Raw genomic sequence first — 25,300 nt, 5'->3', positions numbered from 1 at the left:
ATTTTGTACGGAATAAAATCTTTTTGTGGTATAATTTAAATAAATTTATTTAAGAAATTTATTAAAAATATATTTACTCAATTTTCAAATATAATAATACTCTTTTACATAATTAATAATTTAAAAATTAAAAAAATTATTTCATTTCATGCGAAGCAATTAAAAAAAAAAGATTAAATTTAAATGCAAATATTTATGTATGTACTCAAATTTTAAATAAAATACTCTACGTAATCAATAATAATTTAAAAATTAAAAAAATATTTTATTCCATGCAAAGCAATTAAAAAAATGGCTTAAAAGATGTTAGCAATACTGTAAAAATTTATAATGTCCCAGTGACTTAGGTAAGTAATTGTTTCGCATAAAATAAAATAATTTTTAAATTTTTAAATTATTAATTATATTAAAGAGTATTATATTTGAAATTTGAGTATATATAATTTTTAATAATTTTTTTTAATAAATTTATTTAAATTATACCACAAAAAAGATTTTATTTCATGTAAAATAATTTAAAAAAATGACTTAAAAAATGTTAGGAGTGCTGTAAAAATTTGTAATAGCTGATGCATAGTAATTCGAATCAGTCCCATTCGAATTATATAAGAACAAAACCAGGAGTAAATCGAAACAGTTTATTTTAAACTAGTAGGGACTTCACATGCATGCATAAATCGACTCAAGCTGTTTCGATTTACTCCTGGTTATTATTATTATTATTATTATTATTATTATTATTATTATTATTATTATTATTATTATTATTATTATTATTTAATCCTCCTGCATGCTTCTAATCACCTCATTAATCATAATCCTAATCACCAAACTCTCTCTCATCTGATCTATTATCTTCTAACAAGGTGTTCTTTTAGTCTACTTTTGCATTGTGCGTATATTAATTAACTAAAAAGTTCAATTCTAGTATGATTATTTTTTATAGTGGTTATGATAATTATATAAGTGTTGTTAAAATTATATTACATTTTTTGTTACCTTTTGAAATGTTTTTTTTAAATAAATTAAAAAATTTCTTATAGTGGTTATGATAATTATTTCTTCCTCTCTCTTCTCTTCTTTTTTTTTTTTATTAAAATTTTTTCTCTTTTTTTTATTTTTTCTTTCTCTTTCATCATCATCATCAGTTATCTTGTTGTTGAAGATAATAAATAATTCAGGTTCAGCTTGTCAATTGAATCAGAACGAAATTGATTATTGTTTTGAATCCAAGGCTAAGGTGTGGTTCAATTTAGAAGAAAAAACAAGGCATTAGAGGAAACATTTTTTTGCAGCAAATTTGGGTGTAGTACGAAGATATTTGGGTGTAACACGAAGATATTTAGGTGTATTTTAAGAATTTTTTGGTGTATTTCTATTCTGATAAGTTCTGTATAATTCAAAACTCTTCCTCTTCCTCCTCTTCATCTTCTACTGTCTACTGCTTCTTCTTCCTCATCTTCTTATTTCGTTTTCTTATAATTCTTCTTGGGAGAAAAAATCAAACAAAGAAGAAAAAAAATACATAATATTGCAAATCAATAGAAAGAGGAGTAGGAAAAAAAAATGCAGCAACAACGGTAATAAAAAAAACAACAATAAAGATGAAACACGTGAAGAAAAAGGAGAAACGCAAAGAAAAAGGAGAAGAAGAAGAAGAAGAAGAAGGAAGAGGAGGAGGAGAAAGAGGAACGTGAAGAAGAAGTGCCTTCCATAATGGTGAGTGAGAGCGTACTTTGGAAATGGTTGAGTTACGCGGGTATTATCACGCTCCAATAGGTGAATGTAGTTTTTGTTAGATTTGGCCTAACTTGTAAGACTTGTAAGCCAAAAAGACTTGTATGTGTAGTATAATTCTAAAAAAATAGGATTTTGATTCTCTAAAATTTAAATTTCACTTATAGAATAAAGTGTGATCTCTCACCATTTATTTTATAGGTGGGAACAAGAATAAATATGAGAGAAAAATTATTCAAAGGTAGAAGATCACACTTTATCCTTTAAAATACAAATTTAAAATTTAGAGGATCAAAATTCAAAAAAATATTACTTTGATTTTAACAATACTTTTTATTACACCATAATTATCGTAGTGACTATAGTATAGTCCCAGTAGAATAATCCATAATATTTTTTTAGTAATTTTAGATGTATTTTAGCATTAATCTATATACTTCATGTCGCACTATTGCAGCTAGTACTCGTAAGCAAATGCAACCTTACAGAGAAATTGAAAAATAATAAACACTTGAAGGGAGGTATTTCATTGATGATCGATATAGAAATTGATAATTGGATCGTAACGTACACCTTATTTTTCTTATTTATTTCCAATTATTGCTAAATATTTCTATATATTATATATTAATATATATATAGATCAATTATTTAATGATCTTTATTTATACAAGTCATGGTGAATAACGATCCTGATCCCGATTAGGCCAATAATTAGAACTCTTTGCTGCTGCTTACTGCACCCTATAAAATAACATCAAATATCGATCAAATTAGTATAAATATGTATGTATGTGATATATATAATATTATTAGACATGAAAAATAAATTTGGAAAAAATATAAATAATATCGTTAACTACAAAATAAAAGTAATTAATTAACAAAGTCTTGTATATTTTCTTATTAACTATTACACCTTCCCGTACATGCTTCTCACATATTATTAAATGCCAACTTCGATTCATCCCTAACTATCTTTTGAGCCAAAATTTGTATGTTTATATGGTGTGTAAAGATAGTATTTAACATGGTATTTAACAAAATATAAATTTTATCATTATTTTTTCACTATAATAGAAGTTAGAGATAACAACGAATCATTAGCGACTGTTTTGATTGCCGCCACTATCTATTAAATCAACGACAATTTTAACTACGACTTTAAGAATAACAGTTATATAATCTATTAACGTTTAAATAAGTTATAAGTAGAGACTATAAGAGATTATTCTATAAAAGCTCTAACACCATGCTAGAAACTTAAAAAAGAGATTAGAAAAGAAAATGTGTGTTTACAATGAATCAAAATATGATACTACTGTAAGGCTTGTTTGGGTGAGCTTCTAAGAAAAGATCTTTTTTCGAGTTATCTTTTTTTAAAAGATCTTATGGAAAAGTAAAAGTAATTTTATGTTTGGGTATCTCGTACAAAAAGATCTTTTTATTTATCAATTATGTTTAGGTATAATAATATAAAAGTACTTTTTTATTTATTTATTACATGAAAAACATCTTTTTTAAGGAAAAAAGATCTTTTAAAAAAAGATGTTAATTATAGCTTTTCAAAAAAGATATTTTTTTTTATTTTTCTAGTACTTTTACTTTTACTACTAGAAATTTGCCAAACACGTTAAAAAATAAAAAAAGATCTTTTTTCATCTTTTTTTATCAAAATAACGGCGCCCAAACAAACACTAACATCACTTATAGAATCTCAAAAAATTGAATAAGATTATGATTATCTCAAATAATTACTTAAGAAAACCTACTATATATAAAATTCAAAACAGAAAAAGAAAAAAAGAGAAAAATAATAAAAACTTACTTGGAGCAGTTAGTAGTTGGGTAAACTTTGTAGGGACATTTAGTGCCACATAAACCAGCAATTTGATTAACACGTTTATAATCAATCCCAGGAATAAGGGCAGCCCTATCCTTAATGCATTGGCATGCAGATCTTCTATCATCTCCATTCTTATATCCTTTATTAAGAGAATATATACCTTGGCAGCACAATTGTGACACATTCCCTCCCAAAACTGCATAGCTTACGCATGGAAGTAGCCAAACTGTGACTTGGTCACAACTCAATGTTGCTTGACCATGAGAACCAACTATCACCATGCAAGCCATAATTGTAGCTACTAATGCCAATTTAGCCATTGCAAAAATGGGTTTTCTTAAGTAATATGATTTATTAATTTATTTAGTGTATGGTTGTTTGTGTGTTGAGGGGTAGTTTGTGGGGGATTTATTATATAGAGTGGAGGATTTTGGTTGTAAGCATTGGGGGATTGAATAAATTTAGAGATAGAGCCATCATAATTGTTTGATTGTTTTGCATTATTCATGGTGAGAAAATTCAAAGAATAATGTGCCTCATCATGCAAAGAACTGTAAAAAAAAATGTGAGAATTAAGGGTGTATATTGCTAAGATTAGATTGAGTAGCCAGATAGATTGCAAATAGTATTTATTAATTAGGTGCTATGTTTATCGATAGATATAATTATTTATGTATGTATTTTTTTTTATCAGATTAAATTTTTAAGAGAAGTAATACTATATTATGATATCAGAAATTTTTATGATTAGAAAACATAAAATTTAATCTTTATAATTTTGATCTTTATTGACGCAAAAAAGAAAACAATTTTAGAAAAAAAAAAAGAAAAAAATCCTATGAAAAAAATTTACACAAATAAAATATAAGGAGGAATGCTAGGGCCAGCAATTTTGGTATTTTATAATTATCAATTGGCCATCAATAGTGTTTTTAATTGTGTGAGATTATATCTAATGGTGGGAGATCACTTACTTTTGTTTTAATGGTTAAATGCTGGTTAAAAAACATAAAAGTTGCTGGCCCTAGACTTTTCTAAATATAAGTGTGTGTGAAGTCTAACAAACTCTATCTATTAGCAACCTAAGTAGAGATACAGATACGTGTAAGATAAAATTTCGGGAGTCAATACTTTTATTAAAATTTAATTTATATTTAATCATTAAAAAAAAGTGTGTAATTTATGTTATTAAATATAATTTTATATTATTAAAAATATTAATGATAATTAATTAATGGCTACAAATTATAAAATATACTGATTTTCTAACACACTACTCTAAATATAATTTGCAATTTTAAGAACTATAATATTAATTATATACAAATAATACTGTCCATAGTCCATACTGATTTTTGCCATGTATCACTAAAATATCACGTGTTAACTTGATTGTTTCAGAATATTTTCCTTTTAATTGAAGAATAAAATATGTTGCATGTATATATTTTCAGGTATATATTAAATTAAAGCCGAGATGATGATAAGTCTAAAATATCTACCGACATCCATAATATTTCTAGAGATCCATAATTTGAGAAAATAAGATGATTGGTTTACAACATCAACAATAATTTAGCAAATTAGAAGAACTGCGCCAAACTCCAAAGAATAAAAGAAAAATAGCACAAAAAGACAACCCAACTCAACACTTAAGTGTGGAAAAATCTTTGAATCATATCATATTTTTTCTTCCGTTTTCTCTACTCTACTATGATAGATAATTGATAGAATAATAGATAATTGAAAGCAATACTTTTTGTCTTTTCTTCCGTTTTTTCTACTCTACTATGAATAGTCAAGATTAATGTCTGTGGAATGTGTTAATAACCAATAAAAGTAAATAAAATCTTAAGATATTTTCTGCCGCGATTCACGCAAGATATTATGGTCTTATTAGTTTCTTATAGGTTTATTAATTTTCATAACTAGACTGTAGAAAACTAGAAATAAGAATCCTCTGCTCTCTCTTTTATTTATTTATTTATTTATTTATTTATTTATTTCATAGCATGTTCAGGTTGGAATGAGTCAAATTAAAAAGATAATTGACCATTATATTAAAAGGCGATTAAATAGCACTTCTTAAAGGTTTTTTTTTTTTTGTTAAACATAGATAGTTCGGTTTTTAGGTTTTACATAATAAAAAAGAGTCCGTGGAGAGATTATTAGAGATATAGATGGAAAATTTTTTGTTGGTTTTAGTACAAACTTAATTTTTACTTTGGTTACTTCGATAGAGTTCTAAAAAATTTTAATGAGTATGGATCTTATTATAAACTTTGGGTATAATATCATGTGGTTATAGAAGTAGATTTAGTTGTTGCAATAAAACTTGTTTTTTATGATAATATTGATTTATATTCTTTTTGAATCCTTATTTTGACAATTAAAAAGAGGTGCAACAGATTAATTAACTGAAAAATATAACATCAGTTATAGAAAGCAAATTTTTGTGTAGATAAAATAATTAATTATGACTATATTTATTTTTTGGCTATTATGTGTTTTTTAATTTACCTTTTTGTATCTCTCTTCGTTTTCGTGCTAATTCTATCAGTATTTTATTTTTAAGAACTATTGTCCTTTAGTTTTTTTTTTTTTTTGGACTTTATATTCCGTTGTTAATTAAAAAAAGGCCGCCTCGAAAATTTATTTTTGAGTCCTATTAGGGAGTCAATGGAATATTTATACAATATGTATAATGGGTTATATGAGTTACAAAATGAACATCATCCGCCTTAAAAATTTATTTTTGAGTCCTGCTAGGGAGCCAATGAAATATTTGTATAATGTGTACAATGGGCTATATGAGTTACAAAATAAACATCACCTATAATATCCAGAATAACCATCCGGGTATTAGGGATAATAAACATCTCATATCATAAAACCACTCTCATCCCAAAAGCTTACGCTGATAGAAACTTACGCTGATAGAAAAAGATAACACTAATAGTTATATCTCTAATACTCCCTAAACTTCTATTGTACACATTATATAAATACTCCATTGGCTCCCTATACTTTTCCTTTATTTTAACATAAGAATCAATCGTTATATATATATATATATATCCGTAATTAATAACTCATAAGTAGATAAAATAAAGATGTGTATTAGTGAGGTTTTAGTTGAGGGTGGCAAAAAGGGTTTGCAGACGATAATTTGCTTTCAGTAGCAAAAAATGCCGTTGAAAAAAGTGTTATTTCTACTAGTAATAACTTGACGGGGGCAATATATAAACTCCTTCCTAAACTTGCTTTAATTTGCTTAATCTTTTAAGGGGTGAGCTTAATGCTCGCACGCTCCATTTTTCTAACACCAAATGCACCAATTTGTTTATGAATATGATACTCACTTCAATTTTTATTTTTATTTTTTTTATCTTTTTATTTGATTTTGGGTAGAAGTTTTTGTTTTGCAATTTGTCTGTTGATCTTAATGTTATTTTCAAACAATTCCTTTTGAGAAGTCTTTGATTTATGGTATGAAAACGTTGAGTTTTGGTAATGATAATTGATATTTGATTGCTGTCATTTTTTTCTTAATCTTCGGCAATCATTGTTAACGGCATTAAAGGATATAAACTTGTTGATTGTCCGATATAAATGATGACCTGAATGAATACATATGCTTAAAACCCATATTTATAAAGAAACCCCAAATTATTACCAATTTTATTATCTATTTTGGTTCTTTAAGCACCAAAATATATTTTCACCACCTTAAAAAACTCCTATCTAACATTAGCCAAAGTGCTTTTGCTCCTTCATTTTGTCGAATCACTTGACGCCGTTAACAACCACGAAGAATTCGAGAAGTTTAAGAAGAGGAGGCACGATCTAAAAATGGAACTGTTTAGAAGCGTTCAAAGAACAAGAACAAGAAAATGAAGCTCTACATGTTGATGGAGCAATTTCTTCGGGTCCTCTTCTTCATGTCATTGAGCAAGATTGAAATTTTTAAATATAATTTTGGGGTAAAAGTATAAGAATTAAAAGTAATAATATGTTTAAGTTTAAAACATAATTAGACTATAGTCAATGATATGTCATTAGATAGACACATGTTTATATTTGAATAAGAACAACTAAGCAGAATAACTTAAACCCTGAATTTAAGGTTGGTATGGGAGAAACCACCTTATAATGATAGAATGTAACACAAATATTTCGTACAAGCTAAGTTATTTTATATTTGAAACGAAATCATGAATGTACGGCACACAATTAGATTGAGTTATTAATATCAACATGGACATGATAGCTAGCTACTACAACTACATTGGTCCCTTCCAAATTTCTTGGATTCTACAACTACTCAGTAGATCTTAAAAATACAATGCTAATACGTATTATAATTAAGTAAAAGTATAGGTAACTAATAAGATTTTTAAATAATGTGTAAATAATGTAAATTAATAGAGTTAAAAGAGTAAATTTAATTAGTAATATTAAATTAGGGTATGGTGTATTTTTATTTGATTGGTAGTTGTTTATATTGTTCAAAATTTTCATTGTTCCCTAACACTCCCCATTAATTAATTATTGAGGCATTCTTCATTCTTTATGAAATTAAATTTTTTTATGTTCTATAAAGGTCAGATGCATTCAATTAAAAAAAAAAAGAACAAAGAGAAATAAATAAGAGAGTAAAAAATAATAAATAGATATAATAAAAAAAATCAATTTACACGATCAAATAAATAAAAATTTCCAACAATGATTGGGTTGCACAACTATTGAGTAAAACCCAAAAATACAATAACAATGCATGGTAGAATGAACTCAGAACTAGTTTCATCTTCCATTTTCTACTTTAGCAAAATCCACCCTAAACATACTTTAAAAATATGTAACACAACAATAAATCACAGTATACAAGCTATCAAACGGAGGTGATAGCTAAATATCCCAACATACCAAAAAATAAACTATAAAAATGACCTTTCACTCCCTATATTCTAACACCCACAAGAACCAAAATGTCATGATTCAACATGATTTTTGTAAAACTTTTGCTACAAAAAACCCCAAGGGTGATGCTCCTTTGTTGAGGGAATCCCTAAGAATAAACAATTTAAGAATTAATCCTCAATAATCTAAATGGAACTTTAAAGGAAACAAAGAACCTTAATTAGACGGCTAAATGTCAACATTATAAACATCTTGAAGAGAAGGAACAAGGCCATGAGTCAGCAGGTCAATCAAGAGATTTGTTAAATTCAAAATGTATTGCTGCTCTCACTCGCAGAAAGTGAGGGGCCTTCGGCTTTCACAAGGGTTGATCCTTTGCTGCTAATGTCGAGTCCCTGCAAGCGACCGAGCTGGTCGTTATGCAATATATCAGCGAGTTGATGAGAATTTGAATGTTGCATTTCATGAGGAATGTTGGATGGGGGGTGACAGAATGACATCATTGGTATGCTCTGCAGACCAGGAGGACCTGAACTTTGTGGGACTGGAAAAAAATTTGACCCTGCAAATTGCATCTGTTGCATTCCTAGATTAAAAGATTCAGAGGGCTTCATTGCCTCCCCGGTGGCAATCTTTAGCCTCTCTACTTCTTTCATCAATGCGTCGTTAAGAGCTGCATCAGATCAGAAACAAGTTCCAGTGTTTTTAAGATTACCATCCTAATAAAGTCTAAAGGGTGTAACACTTTGACAAAGTGATTGAATTAATAATATTTACCATCGCGAAGTTGTGCTTGTTGTTCCATGGCTTGTAGCCGAAGTTTGAGCTCGGTATTTTCACTACTCAGACCTGTTGTGTCCCTCTATAAAGAATAAAGACGAGACATGTCATATTCATATACAACCTCCGTATGTAATTTAAGTCAATAAATATTGGATGGCAATAATCTTAAATTATGAAAATCATCGAGCAGTAATCATAATCAGCCAAAAAGGAAACTGCAGATAGAAGCATATCGTAACCTTTTCAAACTAAATTCTCAATGATTTATGGAAAAAAAATATAAGCCAAGAAAAATACAGTCCTCAATAAACAAAATGAGATATTGTACAAGGAATTTCCAGTTTGTTGCAGCAAAGATGAACTTAACACTTGAGTGCTTCATCTATTTTATGGCAAAATCATGCAAGTGGTTTCAGATGGACAGCACGAACCTGGTATAGGGTCAATTGGGCAGAAAGAGTTGTAGCTTCGGTCTGAAGGGTCTGAACTTTGCGCTCGAGTTCTTGTATATAGCGGGCCTTTCTCTCTTTTGAACGTGCAGCAGATTGCCGATTAGCAAGTATTCTGTACATACAAGATACAACAATATTCGTCAGAATACTAATCCACAGAAAGTACTAAGATATGGAAGCACAAAACGACATGAAACAAAAGAGCAGCGTCCCTTGAATCTCACTATCCCTCACTTTTGTTTCTCCCATCTCAATTTGAAATCAAAGCACACACAAAATGGGAGGATACATGATGATCTCTGTTTTTCAGAAATAATAAATTATCTATTGTAATGTCACTAGATTGAGCATAATTCATGTTAAAAAGGAAGAGTCTTCAGTCACCAAAAAAAAAAAAGGAAGAGTCTTCATGACAAATGGTTTTGAACTGTGGCCTGCACAGCATTTGTATTGGTTTTGAAGGTTCTGCTACAAATTCACAATTGCAGCTGCATCAGCCATGTAACCTTAAAAACTTCCAAGGTGCCTATTCAGAAACTACCTATCAATTGCTATAACAACTCATCCGATTCTGAATTCCAATGCTTCAATTACTTCCAGGGTTAACAAACCAACGCTACAATAGAGCTAGAATGCCAAAATCCATTCATGCATCAAATTAAGAAAAAACATGGTAAGAATCAAATATCATTGCCAAAAATCAGCGTTCGGACGTCAAGAATCAAAGATTTCCCAAAAGGAATTGTTTGTAAATAACATTAAGATCAACGGAAAAAGTCCACGCATACAAATGATTGCATTACCTTAAAAAGTGCAATTATCCACCACAAACTAACGCAATAAATTTTCATTTTCAATAGCTAACTCAACAAGACGAAATTCGTAAACTTCATGCAGCAATGTAAAAGCATAAGAAACCTAATTCCACTGTTCGAATTCCGAAATTGCAAAAACAAAAACATGTACTCAAAATCAAAATAAAAAAAAAAATTAAATGAAATATGAAGTGAGTATCATGTTCAGACCTCTTGGCGCGTTTCGGATCAATGGTCCATAGCTCAGCGAGCTTATCAGGAGGCATTGCTTTCTTCGCCTCCATGATCTCTCCGAACACGCCTGTCGTAGAACCGTCGACGGAGTTACTATGCCGGTGCCTCGGCCTAGCTCCTCCGGCGCCAGCGCTACCGTTTCCACCAGGGCTCTTATCTTCCTCGTTGTTGCCGCTTGTTCCGGCGCCGCCGTAACTGCTCTGATCTAATCCATTTCCGCCCTGAATCGAACCGTTCGAAGCCCCTCCTCCGCCGCTGAGCTTCTCGACGTCAATGTAGGTAGAGAAGAGGTCGTCCTCGGATCCGATCTCCTCGAGGCTGGCGGTGGATGAGCCGCCGGTGAACGGATCCGACGGCGATAGGTCCATCATGTCGTCCGGCAGCCGGAAACTGACCTCCGAGTGAGCCCTCCGGTGATGCGCGTTCGGACTGCCACCTTCACAACCGTCACCGCGGATGAATACGGATGAGGTTACGCCGGTGGAAGATGGCGGAACCGCCGCCGTAGGCGGAGGTTGAGGAGGTAATTGATGAGCATTGACGGCATTGTTGTTTGCATTGGGATTGTTAGGGTTAGATTTCGAAGGTGGATCTTGCATATGTGTAGCCATTTTCTTCTCTCTTCTTTTTTGTTTCAGTTTTTATTTTTCCGATTTAGTTTTTTTTTTTCGCTCTCCGTGTGCAACAAAAACACGGCACAATGTCTCTTTAGCTTCTCTATCTCTCTCTCTCTTCTTTCTGTGTGTCTTTTTTTCCTTTTTTTTTTTCTTTTTTCGCGGCTTCGTCTTCCTCGGATTGTAAGAAAGAAAATTGAAATATTTCCTCTTTTTTACATTTTTTATTTTAATATTGTCTTCATATCTAATTAAGCGTTGTTACATAAATTTAAAAAAAAATTGAAGACAGTTGGCGTAAAAGTTAATCGCTTTTGACAAAATGTCAATCCTTCTTTTGTTTTTTAAAGGCCAAAATGTCAATGCTGAATAATAGTTAAACTCTTAATTTAAATGTTTTATTATTGTAAAAGAAGTTTAAACACATTTTTGAATAAATAATTATATTAAACGTATTTGTATAAAAAAAATCGATCACAAAATCACTCATTTATATAGAATATATATTAAAATATAAAATATACATTAAAAATAAAATAAATAATAAATATACGTATGACTATTTTTTGTGTGTATATTATATCTTTGAATATATAAAACGATTTAATTTGTATATATTTTTAGATAAAATATAATATAAACAGATATTATAAAAAAGATGAACATATTTTATGATTAATAGTTGAAAAAGAAAGTTAATAGAGTAATTAATTTCTTAAAAAAAAAATCTTCAAATGTGTTTTTGATGGTCAAATAATGATAACAAAGAAATTTATCGGCATAATAATATTTTCAAGTAAGATTCTTTTAGAATTAACAGTTGTCATTGATAGAAGAGTATGTATCACTAACAAAAATACTAAAATATATCTTTTTTATATATACCTATTGTCAAAATAGACTATATTTTTAATTTTGTAGTATAATAAAACCTGCTAGTTTTTCTTGTATTGTGTTCACTTCTTTTATATACGTTAAGGTTTTCATTCCCCCCCCCCCCCCTTCAAAAACTACTAATTGAATAATTTTTTGCAAGAGGCAAAAGTTACACTCCTGTAACTAATTGTATTTTCTCATCATGTTTATTCATTTCATCCCCATAACTAAAACATATAATTTATTCTTTAATATTAATATGATACTGTCCATTTATTTAATAGCATTAATAATATAATAGAGTCGATATGTCTAATGTAACTTCTCTTGTCTACACATTTAGGCTTAAACGTGATGCACGTCTTTGAAATTAAAACTTCAAATCCTTCGTCCTAAGGCTCTAATAATTTGTATTTTTTAAAAGCCTTCTTGTCAAGCCCGTCTTCGAAAATAATTAAATAAATCGATATATGAATTAAAGAAAACTTTTATCGTGAACCTCCATGTGACCTTAGTATTATTTAATTTAATACTGTTCTAAAGTATTTATAAATATTTTGATTGAGTAAACACTTGGCTTTCAATTAGCATGTAGTAGCACCGCTTGCACAATTATTGTCTTTCGTTTGGCAAAGGCTATTTTGTAATGTCATTATACATTGTACTTTTTTTTTTACTAAAGATAGGTGATTCGAATCCGCAATCTTTTAATTGAGTATGAATAAATTATGCCATTTAAGCTATTACTCATTGGCAATGTTATATATATAATAAAGGTTAAAGCTTGGTTATGTTCTTTACAAAATTGTGTGTTTGAAATAAATTTCAATTGTATAATAAATTTTTGGCTGCCTAGCATTTAGTTATTTTCCCCCTCCAATTTTATTTAGTTATTTATAACACTGTTTAGTAACTAATTAAAGTGTTATTAAATATAATATTTCTGTTTTGCATAATAAGCAAAGTTTTTAATTTAAGTCTTGAGTAAAAGATGCTAATTATTGAAAAATTATGATGTACAATTACCGACCCAACGTAGGACACGATATGATAATGCACATGCAAATTTAGAATTTTTATAAATTACGAAAATACGTTATATATAAAAATATAAAATATTTTTTAGATAAATTGTAATAATATTTTGATATTTTATTAATATTAAAATATAAATTAATTTTTAAATTTTTTAATATTTTTTTATTATATAAATTATTAAAAATATTTTTTATTTTAATAATTAATAACATATACTATTTCTAAATTCATTTTAATAATACATGTTAAGAATAAGGTTGAATATACCAACACATAATAATATTTAGTTATGTCTGACAAATGTTAATAAATTTCATGTTTAAAATAATATATCTGATATATAAATATGGTAAATTAGAGAAGTGTTCGTGCTCCTAGTTAAAAAGTATAGCTTGATTTATTTAATTTGATAACGTTCGATTTTCAAACAACTCATACTCCTATATATATTATAAACTAAATTTATGATGATGACCATTATTAAAAACTTATTTTGGATTAGTTCGATGATCATTAAGTTGGATATAATTTAATTTAAAAATTGATGCGTCTATTGAGAATCAATAAAAGCATTTTGCACACAAGAACGTAGTGGAGTAGGGCCATGCATTCACTACTAGCCTAGGTAATTATTATGTTAAAAAATAGGGTCACTGATATTTTAAAAAATAAAACGTAGATTGCATTTATTTCTGAAAATAGGATAAGACAAGATATTAAGAATAAAATATAAAATTTAGTGTTTTTGTATTCTATTTAGTAATAAAATAAATAGAACAAATTATAAAAATTTAATTTATTCATATTTTTTATTTAAAAAAATATAATAATAAAAAGTATAATTACGAAAAATTAATAACATACAATAATAAAAAAATAAAAAATAAATTATGTTTATTGTTAATATTTTAGTGTCCTTTTTTGTCAGGATGAATATAAAATATACTAATTCAATATTTTTGGAAATAAAATTTTTATTCATGTCTCATCTACTAAATACAATTTTATATATCTGTATTTCTATCTCTATAAACAAACACAACCTTTTACATAACTATCATGTCATAGTCACTGTAAACATAGATATAATAAAATTTACTACCATTAAAGCATAGTTAAGCATGCTCTGTAATTTTGTCTATCGATTTTTAAAATTAATGAAAGCTCTTAATTAGTTAGTTAGAACAATGATGATGTCGCCCTTTTTAACACATTCAATTAGGCCGTCAGCATCTCAAAGCCAAAGGTGCTTTTCATTGCAAAGAAAGAAAAGTGTTAAGAATTATTGGATTTGGCACTTTATAAATATTTGCATGAGGTTTCAAGATTTTCACATATATATGCTTCAAATATAAAATGTCTGAGTTTGCCTCAATTAAATTTATACTAGCCTTTCGTAGATCTTCTCTTTTCTTAAATCATTTCTATTTTTTTGATTTTTAGTTGCACTTTATATTCCTTAAATTTTATTTTATATGCACTTTATTATCTTCTAAACTTCAAATAAAATAAAGTGTGTAATTCAACCCTTTGACTTTAATTTAAATTGATATAGATTATTATAGTATAATTAGGATCAATTAGTATTATTTAATATATCTAAATATTTATTATTACAGTTCTCTTAGTACCTATAAATATCCTTTATATTATATCATTCCAGACAACTTGAATAAACAACTTGATTACACTCAATAATATACAAATTTTTCTTTCAATTTAGTCTCTTGTTTCTAACATAAATCATCTAACCTTTGAAATTTCATAAATGTGTTCCACCCAAAACATATATACGAGTATCAAATCAAAGTGTAGGAAAAGAATGGATTTGCAATGATGAAAGCAACAACAAAAGGATCTCGTATCTTTATTAGTAAGGTCTGATTTGTGCAATAGAATGATACAATCAATTCTTTTGATTAAACCAAGAACCACACAATAATGAATGGGGTGGATTCTTTGCATGAATCAACATGTGCATGTGTATCTTGATGGAGATTAAACCAAGACAACGGTAGGCACGAGGTAATAATCCATGAACGTGTCAAAAGTGTGTATTTATTTGTTTATATTTTTATACCGTGAAGAGTGATAAAATGACTCATTTGTATGTATTTATCAACAAACTCATTATTTCATTATAATAGAATGGAATTAATAATATTTGAGTAGTCTTACATATTTATTAGAATTGAAGTTAAACTCTTTTTCATCTATTAGAGATATAATTATTTATTTATCTCATTTTATAAATTTAAATTTTTGAAATAATTAATTTTATAATATAATATTAGAATTTATCCGATTTAATGTTGTTAGATCATCCACTTACAAAAATTCACGATAATTATTCTTAAACGTAAAAGGGTGTATTATAAGTCCACACCTCTCAAAGATAAAAATTTTTAGATATCTTATAAATAAATCAGATAGAAAAAAATTTCGTTAAGCTTTATCGAATAATGAAATTGAACAAGGAGAAAAAAGAATAATGCATGGATGGGAGAAATGAGAGAGTTTAAAGACTTGTTGCAGAAGAAGAAAGTTGAGATGAGAGAGGAATTGAATAAAAAAAGTATGTGAAACTCGATTCTATTTTCAAGATAAAAAAAATGAGAATGATGGAAGATATTACATAATGAGAGTTACAGCTGAAGCCTTATAAACAAACTTCAACCACAAGTTATTTAACTAACCAACTTTCTCTTCTAATTGACTTCCTTGAATGGAATGTTCCAATTGATTTCTAACCTAATCATACTAATTAGTTAAGTCCTAATCAGCTGATTCTTAGCTGAATTGATTAAATACATTATATTCCAAACAATAATATCAAGTTACAAAGACTATTTTTTTTTTTATCTTATTTTCGTAAAATCAAATATATTTCTATTGTATAAGACTAATTTATTGTAGATTTAAACTTCATTTAAGAATTTGTATTGGTCGATAAATTATTGTAGGTACAAAATGTAATTTAAATTTGGATTAATATTTGTTTAAGCGGACTTATGAATAATATTTTTTTTTAGTATTGACTTATGAATAGAGTTACATAATGAAAAGTGACACATGTGCTTACAAAAACGGAGTTGGGCCACAAATGAAGTATTGTGTAATTTATTGGGCCAACCAAACACCCCTATTTATGCTGTCCAAAAATATAAAAATATACTTGTGGATTTGATCCTATCTTTTCTTGGAGTGGATATGAAGCACCCATGATCAATGAAAAAAAAAAGGAACCCATAGTTGAGTGCGTTTAGGGTTGTTAAACGGGCTAGTTCTGCTCGTTAAGACCCAATTCCCCTAGGGCATAGGATATAAAGATCAGTCCATTTATTTTTTATTTGTTCGCGAGTTACAAATTTTATGTCTGGATCCTTTATAGTCAATCGATTGGGTTATATAGGTTGGTCTATTTATTTTCGAAAAGAATTGGATAAAAAATCCAATTTTATATGAAAAAGAATTTTTTGATAGACTGCTTTTATACCAAAATCTTTAAACAAACATTTTTTTTAGTTGGTTGGCTGAATTTTCAGATTAGATAAAAAAATATGGTAAAAAGTGATGATATTTTTGAAAAATACAAAAAAATTAATCTCTCGTTTAGTCTATAAATTAATCCGTTTAATCCGTTATTTTTTTTGAATTAATCAGATTTGCCCGTTTAGTCTTAAAATTAAAGAGAACTAATTCAAGAACAAATATTTACCTGTTTAAGTGGATAAATAAGCTAATCCGATAGATTTAGTCTATTTTAACAATTCTATTTGTGATAATGTGAGTGTTTTCTTAATAAATTTGTTAGTATTTTAATTAAAAAATGGCGGTTTGAAAAAATAATTGTAGTAAGTTAATTGTTTAACTTTTTATGTAATTTTTGCTTCTTTTCAAAAGTCAATCATATCTTAATTATATATTAAAAAGTAAAACAAAGAATTTTTTTTGGTAATACAACAAAAAAAAGTTAATAATGAATTCTGGAAACAGAGGTTGAAATAATATAATAGAAAATGCAAGTGAACAAAGAATTGATATGTATACAAAACCATGCATCTCTGTGGAGGTTTGGCTTATCTAATTTACATTCAGTTGTAATTCTTCGATCCATTATAGTGGTTGTAGTGATTATAAAACTGTTGCTAAAATTAAAGCCATACATTTTGTTATTTAGTAACACTTTTAAATGTCGCTAAAATTACATAGCCAAATGTAGTATATTTTATAGTTTATATACTTGATGAGTATGCAGAGTACATGTGAATGGTAAACTTAAGAGCTATTTTAATTAACATTTGTTCTATTAATGAAGTAATATGGAATCAGCAGAATTAAGGTTATGAGAAATTTTTGAGGCAACAATTTCTAGTAGTTTGGTTATTATTTCGTCTAACACAAATACTAAATTATTTTTAATAAATAAATTTTACTAATTTATGTATATAAATTTTAAAAAATATAGATATAAATTGTATTGATGTGTGTAAAATTCTGATAAATATAGGTACAAATTATATATTTTTTGTGGGTGTAACAAATGTTAGATACACAAAACAAGACAAAGAGGCTAAGACAAAGAAATTAGAAATTAAAGCTTTTAAATTAAATCAACAAATTGAATAATGAAGCAACATATAAATATAATCAAGCAAAACAAACTCCAAAAAGAATAATACAATCTTATGAGGCACCCGCTAGATCTACATAATACATATTATATAGGAGAAATTGCAATTTATTCATCTGAACTTAGGCTTATATCTAAATATATATTATCTTTTAAATTTTTAAATGTGCAATTTGACTCTTAAAAAAAGTTTTTCTGATAAATTTTCTTCAAGACACAATTGCAAATAAGTTAAAATTTAAAAAGGTAAATTGCAATTTACCCTATTATATATATAAAATCATTCTAGTATGACTATATTATAAAGATTACAGTGACTATAATATTTCAAAAAATGCTATTAAAATTAAAGTAATATTTTTTTTATTATTAAACAACTTTTTTTAAAAAATGTTTTAAAAGATATAAAAAAATATATAACTTTAATTTTAACAACAATTATATAATCACTATAACTACTATAATATAGTCACACTAAAATTCACCACATCTATATATATACTCCCTTAATTTTAGTCTATTTGTCACCAGGCCACCACTCTTTAATATATTTTTGAATCAATGTATATGAATCTTAAATATTAATTCAAAAGAATATACCAAAAAATAAGGGAGTAGAGTATAGTAGTGATGTTTGAATTGTTGGGTGTTTAAAATAAATTAAAGGGGAAGGTGGTGATGAGAAGAGAAAGGGGAATAAGAGGCAGACATAACAAAAGATGGTTCATTGCTATGAGTAGGTGTAGGTGTTCTTGAAGGTGGCATGCCATGGTGGTGACTGTAGCCTCTTTCACCACTCCTCCTTGGTCCTTTCTCAGCCCATTTCAGTTCAGTTTGCTTCAATGTGGTTGGATACCTCCAACTGCAGCACCCTAACATCCCTGCCCTTTCTATGTACCTGTATGTCTTGTGTTATCAACTAATATTCATATTTTCTTTGTAACCTAAAATTAAAGGCTAAATGATGATGTCTCACGCTTTAAAACTATTTAGAGCTGATATCGTTAAGAGATGTGAGACTTGCAATATATTAATATGGTATCAAAACGTATGTATATATATATATATATATATATATATATATATATATATATAAAACATCTTTTTTAAAAGATATTTTTTAATAATTAAAATTCAATACATATAATTGATTAAATTGTATTATTTTTTATCAAAATTAGATCAGACAAATTGATTTGATCAAAAAATTGATAAACTAAATCTTGAACTGATTTAAATTAATATTCTTTTTTATAAAAAATTACTACAATACTCCTATTATAGAAAATAACTAAAATACTCTTATTTTATATATATTTTAAAAATCCTAAATCAGGATTCTCAAAAATAATAATAATAATAATAATAATAATAATAATAGTATTTTAATCAATTTTTTATAATAAAAATATTATAGTTATTTTTAATAAAAAAATATTAATTTAAATCAGTTTAAAATATGATTTATTAATTTTTTGGTCAAATTAATTTATTTGATCTAATTTTGATAAAAATAACATGGTTTAATCAATTATATGTATTGAATTTTAATTATTAAAAAATATATTTAAAAAAAGATATTTTAAGTGTCTTTATTTGAGTGATTCTCATATATATATATATATATATATATATGTTTCAATGATGTTAGATTACTCGTAAATATTCACATTCTGCATTATTATTTTTGAGCATGAAAAAAATGTATTATAAATCTTATATCTTTAAAAAATATGACTTTTAAATAGTTTATAAGTGCGAGACAATCTTCACTTTTTGAATTAGTTTTTAGAATTGAACTAGACTTATTTAATCTCAATTCTAATAAGACAGAAAATCAAAGTAAGAAAAAAAAAGGTTAAGTTTTGTTTTGAAATAATTTTTTTTTATTAATTTCTATATGTGTCTTCTTCTATCTCCAATAAAATAGGGCCTCTCAGTAACTTGTTATTATGTCTGTCTCCAAAACAAACTCTAAAGGTATAAAATAATTAATGATATCATGATGAGTATAGAAAACCAGGAGAATACTCATTTGTGGTATGAAAGAAGTTTAGAGCACAGTTTCAATGAAAACAAAAGGACAAGTGAAATATTACTTTTTGAATTAATCAAACTATTTTAAATGTTAACTAACATGTAATTCTCTCAAATTTATATATATTAAATAATGTTATTTTACTTCATCTGAAAACCTACTTAAGATGTTTTTGGGAATATATAGCTTTACATAAAAAAAAAAAAATTTGCATCATCCCTCGTTGTTTTACTAAAATAATGCTACCTTCAGAGTCAAATGTCTAGTTAATTATATTGTTCTTGTTCTGGATAAACTTGATTATATTTTGGATTAGACATATGATTTCTTGGTTGTTTATTTATATAATAGAATTGATGATTCTTATGTTGAAAAGGGACTAAATAGAAAAACCCAAATGCCGGCATATAATGGAGAAAACTAATCATTATAACCAAAGCGGTTTGTTTAGTTATACGTGGCGCGTTACATGTATTGGATGAGTTGTTTATCAAAGCTTAATACTATAAGAAAGTTTTTAAATATTTTCGAATGTTTCAATAATTTTAACCGTTAATTTTAACTAATATATATTATATATATTTTTTATAATTAAATTTAAAGATTAAAATTATTAGAACACTGATATATCTATTATATTAGATATCATTTTTTATTCTTAATAATTATTTATTTAGAAAACATATAAAATGCTCCTTTACAATTTTAAAATTTTTTAATTGACCTCTAACTATTTAAATAACTAATTTAGTCTAAATAGTTCTTATTACCGATTTAAACAATTCTTGATACCATTTACAAAACTTGCTTAAATTTAGTACTTAAATAATTGTGAATTAATTAAAAATTTTCAAATTATAAAAAAATATTTTATCTTTTGGACAAATCATCAAAGAGGAAAAAAACATTTATTCTAATTTATACCTATATATATAGTTGAACTTGTTCTATTAAGCTACAAAATCTATAAGTTTTTTCTGATCACTAAATTGTAATTAGTTTTGTATTTATTATATTATATAAAATTTGAAAAAGTTTCGATTCATACTTTCTGGTACACTAGTTTTTAACAAAGATTCTAGTTATATTTTTATTTAAAATATTAATAATATTCAGAGATATATAATTATTTATATTTTTTTATTAATTTAAATTTTTAAAATAAATAATTCCATTACCGATAAGAGAGATAATTAAAATTTACCTTTGGCTAAATCTTAATCCAAGACACTCGATACACTTTCTTCCTTCAGTCATCTCTCCCATCCCAATTTCAACACATTGCCTACAGTAAACTCTGCCACATACCTGCATGCCCCCAGAAAAAACGTTATTTCTTAACTAAAATAATAAATTCTTTAATTAAATCCCTTTCTTAATACATACATGAATAAGAATTACAAAAGTTTGATCTGCATCATGCTAATATTTATTCAAAAGTATCAAAGAATCCATATTAAAAAAGTGATAGAGATGTAATCATATATCTCTTTTGATCAATTAAAATTAAGTAAACTTTTAAAACAAGTGATTTTAATATAATAATTATTTAAATGTGAATCATGTATTACTATAAAATAATTAATTTTATTATTACATCTACATATTTTATAATAAATATTATTTTGACATTAGTGTTTTTTTAATAACCACATATACATTTTTTTTCTGATAATTAAAAATAATTTAAATACACAATTAACTAATAACAATTATATTTTTATGAAGGTATTAAATATGTGTTTAGAAAAGAGATGGAGATTGAAAGATTGAGATTGGGAGACGAAAATTGAGAGACAAAAACTAAATTAAGTTTTTGTATTGTATTTAGTATAAAATATATTGAATTGAAGTATTATATTTAATTTAAGATAAATATAAAAATTGAGAAATAGATTTAAAATTAAAAAAATTAAATAAGAATATTTTTTTAAAAAAATATTATTAAAATTTTAACATCCATCCTAAAAAATTTTAATTTTTTATGTTCTTATTTTCTGAATGTATTAAAAAGACTGAAATTTTAAATTTTATGACTAAAATTTTTGTTATAATCTCTAACTATCAAATACAATACTAAATCTCAATTTTCGATCTCAATTCTAATATTTGAAAACAAATACTATCAGTATTTGGTGTATGAATAGTTCCTGTCAAAAATAATGAATATCAATTTGTAAATGTGAAGAGTGAGAGAGAGAGAGAGAGATACCAAGCATCTAGTCCTTAGAATGTAGATATAATTACTACAAACAGTGCAAATCTTGGAGTGAGGAATCCCAGGTCTCCTCCTTCCACCACCACCTTTTCCTGAACCACTAACACCACTCATCATCATGCTATCATACCCCATGCTATAATCACTTGCATGGCTAAACTCATCATGATTATGATGGTGATGATGATGACCATTATTCTTATGCACTACTCTATGATCATCAACTTCAATATCATGATGCTGATGATGATGATGTCCAAAATGACCCCAGGAAGATGAATCATCATCACTATGATGATGATGATTGTTGTTGTTGGTGGCTTGCAACCCTTTGCTGAAATCAAGGCTAGGTAATTTGGACATAGGAGGAGAAGAATTAGGTGAAACAAAAGGGTTAGTAGTAGTAGTAGGGGTAATTATGGAATTTGATCTCTTTTCTGGTGATACACTATTATTATGATGAACATTGGCTAAGTCTTGAAATGTGAGGTTAACAGATTCATCTGGGATTCCTTGATACAATTCTTCAAGTTCCATAATTCTTGGCCTTGTTGATGATGATCCATGATTATGCATAACCTTCTTCATTTTTTGATCATCACCCATTTAGAGTGTTTTTTTTTTTTATTTATTTAAGGAAAATTGATGAGATTATTATTGACTATGGGGTTTATGCTTATATATATATATATTATGGTTGCATATGACAATGATATATTAACATAGAGATATATGTAGCAGGCCATGCTTTGTTTTGTTCATTTGGATATAGAGACAAATCATGTGGTGACAGTTTACAAGGCCGGTTGGAAAATTAATAACAAGATATAATTTAAATTTGTCTGTGAATTAAGGAACATAAATCACTATTTTAGTTTTGTCACACTATATATATAATATATAGCACAATGGTAGCTCTATAATTATCATTTCTGGTCAAGGAATAATGATGTTTCAAACTGAAAAATCTTCCGACTATTTTAGTGTCAACAACATAACTTATTATCCAGGGAAAAAATTGATGCAGAACTAAATTATTATTATTTTTTTTTTTTTTTTACATATAGACATTTAATTATGTATTCTGAAATTAACAAAAATATTTGACTTACTTATTATTTCAAAAACATACATTTTATTAAATAAACACATAAAACTTTCTTATATGATTAATATAAGAACCAATCAAGTGCTGCTATGAATTTATTTATTTATTTATTTATTTATTTATTTATTATTATTATTATTATTATTATTATTATTATTATTATTATTATTATTATTATTATTATTATTATTATTATTATTATTATTTTGGTAGATAGAAATCGGAATTTCAAGCTATAGATCTTTCCTATTTTTTTTTTTATTTTTGATAAACTTATATGTAGCTGTTTATTTTTGCTTGGTAGATGCCAACCTTAGCTTATACACCAAAAGAATATTGGAGCCCCCTAATAATGCAGACAACAGAAGATTCAGAATATCCTGTAGGCTGTAACCTATACGCGAAAGTTTTATCAAATCCATTGATGATTGATTGAAATATTCAAGACATGTAACATTATTTTTTGTTAATATAGACAACCATATGCATGCATGCATCAATTGTGGATTTATCGTTAATACTATTGCTGATATATTAACGCGGTTTCTCAAAAGAAAAAGGATAGGAAATTAACTATAATTCAATCAAATTTTTTTATTAAAATTTAAAAAATTAAAATCGTAAAAATTTTTTTTTTTAATAGATCTCTTTTTCAATTAATTGACTCCAATTGGCTACTCTATTAATTAGTTTCCTCTAGTGGGATCATTCTCAAAATTATTGTAAGACTTTAATTTTAACTAAAGTATTGGTTAGGAATATAATTATTTATATTTTTTATTAATAAAAAAATAATTTTATGATATAATGTTAAAATTTTACAATTAAAAAATTTAGAATTTAATTTTTTATAATTTTAAAAAAATTAACATTAACCAAGAAAAATATTAAGAAAAAATTATATATAAAAAATTATGCAAACCCAATCTCATTGAGATCAAAGAGAATATGGTTAAAAATAAAAAGACAAATGCTTTAATTTGGATTAAAGTGTACAGGTGTACTAATATGAATAATGAGCATCTAGCAACTCATCAAATTACAATGTACGAACAATAATGGCCTTTGTTGCTCCTTTTTTTTTTTCATTCTTTCCTTACTCATTTCAAAATATTTTTTGAAACTCTTGAAAAAGTAGTCTACGAATTGAAATGATTTGGATTTTTTTTTTTAATTCGTATAATGTCTCATTATTTTGAATTTTTTATACACATGTAATTAGGGTTTTAGAGGGAGTATATATACCTCTTTCAACAAGCAGTGTAACGTTATTTAGGCCACTTACATAAACAGATAATTTATGAACTAATTAAGAGGCGATTTTTATTTTTATTCTCAAAACTCAAACTCAACTTGAATAAGGCCTAACGTTATTTTGATCTAGAAAAAATTGGGAATCATCAATTTATTTTTATTCAACATGTTTTTCTTTTAAATTTTTCTTTCTTTCTTTTGATGTTTATTTATCCACTGCTTTATTTGTTTAGAAAATTAATTCCCTAAAAAAATGTTTATTTTTTTATTTCATTAAAAAAACATGCATTTAATGAGATTTTAAGGTCAAAGAAGATATTTGATGAGTGGAGAAAGAGCACCTTGGTACCTATCTACAAGAATAAGGGGGATATACAAAGTTGCAAAAACTATAGAGGGATCAAGCTCATGAGCCATACCATGAAGTTATGGAAAAGGGTGATAGAAAAGAGATTGAGAAAAGAGACACAAGTAACAGAGAACCAATTTGGATTTATGCCAGACAGATCCACCATCAAAGCGATACACCTGTTAAGAAGGATGATGGAGAGGTATCGTAGTAATAAAAATGATCTACATATGGTGTTTATTGATTTGGAAAAAGCGTACGACAAGGTGTCAAGGGAAGTCTTATGGAAGGTTTTAGAAAAAAGGAGAGTAAAGATCACATATATTCGTGCAATTAAAGACATGTATGATGGGGTCACAACTAGTGTGAAGACTCAATGTGGTGT

The 25,300-nt window shown here is 26.8% G+C and overlaps 3 protein-coding genes across 4 annotated transcripts; all 3 read right to left on the bottom strand.

Moving 5' to 3' along the window:
* Nucleotides 1–2,238: 2,238 nt before the first annotated feature.
* Nucleotides 2,239–4,010, bottom strand: LOC107616125 (non-specific lipid-transfer protein 1). The gene is made up of 2 exons (XM_016318127.3): nt 3,566–4,010; nt 2,239–2,481 (listed from the first exon to the last, which is right to left on the bottom strand). Exons 1-2 carry the CDS (start codon nt 3,901–3,903, stop codon nt 2,472–2,474), a joined length of 348 nt encoding a protein of 115 aa, XP_016173613.1. The 5' UTR covers nt 3,904–4,010; the 3' UTR covers nt 2,239–2,471.
* Nucleotides 4,011–8,259: 4,249 nt separating this feature from the next.
* On the bottom strand, nt 8,260–11,586 carry LOC107640665 (transcription factor RF2b). The gene is made up of 4 exons (XM_016344196.3): nt 10,764–11,586; nt 9,718–9,850; nt 9,281–9,365; nt 8,260–9,176 (listed from the first exon to the last, which is right to left on the bottom strand). Exons 1-4 carry the CDS (start codon nt 11,396–11,398, stop codon nt 8,812–8,814), a joined length of 1,218 nt encoding a protein of 405 aa, XP_016199682.1. The 5' UTR covers nt 11,399–11,586; the 3' UTR covers nt 8,260–8,811.
* A 7,022-nt stretch (nt 11,587–18,608) lies between these two features.
* LOC107640488 (uncharacterized) lies at nt 18,609–22,810 on the bottom strand. Of its 2 annotated transcripts, XM_088503336.1 has the most exons (4): nt 22,430–22,747; nt 22,199–22,363; nt 21,191–21,294; nt 18,609–18,846 (listed from the first exon to the last, which is right to left on the bottom strand). In XM_088503336.1, exons 1-4 carry the CDS (start codon nt 22,739–22,741, stop codon nt 18,609–18,611), a joined length of 819 nt encoding a protein of 272 aa, XP_088359462.1. In that variant the 5' UTR covers nt 22,742–22,747. The 2 variants fall into 2 exon arrangements, with proteins under 2 accessions (XP_088359462.1, XP_020971338.2); XM_021115679.2 differs by having other exon boundaries at nt 22,199–22,810.
* Between the last annotated feature and the right edge of the window lie 2,490 nt (nt 22,811–25,300).

The sequence above is a fragment of the Arachis ipaensis genome, chromosome B1 (assembly GCF_059453495.1).
Source record: "Arachis ipaensis isolate K30076 ecotype BB chromosome B1, ASM5945349v1, whole genome shotgun sequence".
NCBI lineage: Eukaryota > Viridiplantae > Streptophyta > Magnoliopsida > Fabales > Fabaceae > Arachis > Arachis ipaensis.
Note: the sequence above shows the minus strand (reverse complement) of the source record. Positions and strands in the feature narration are given on the sequence as shown.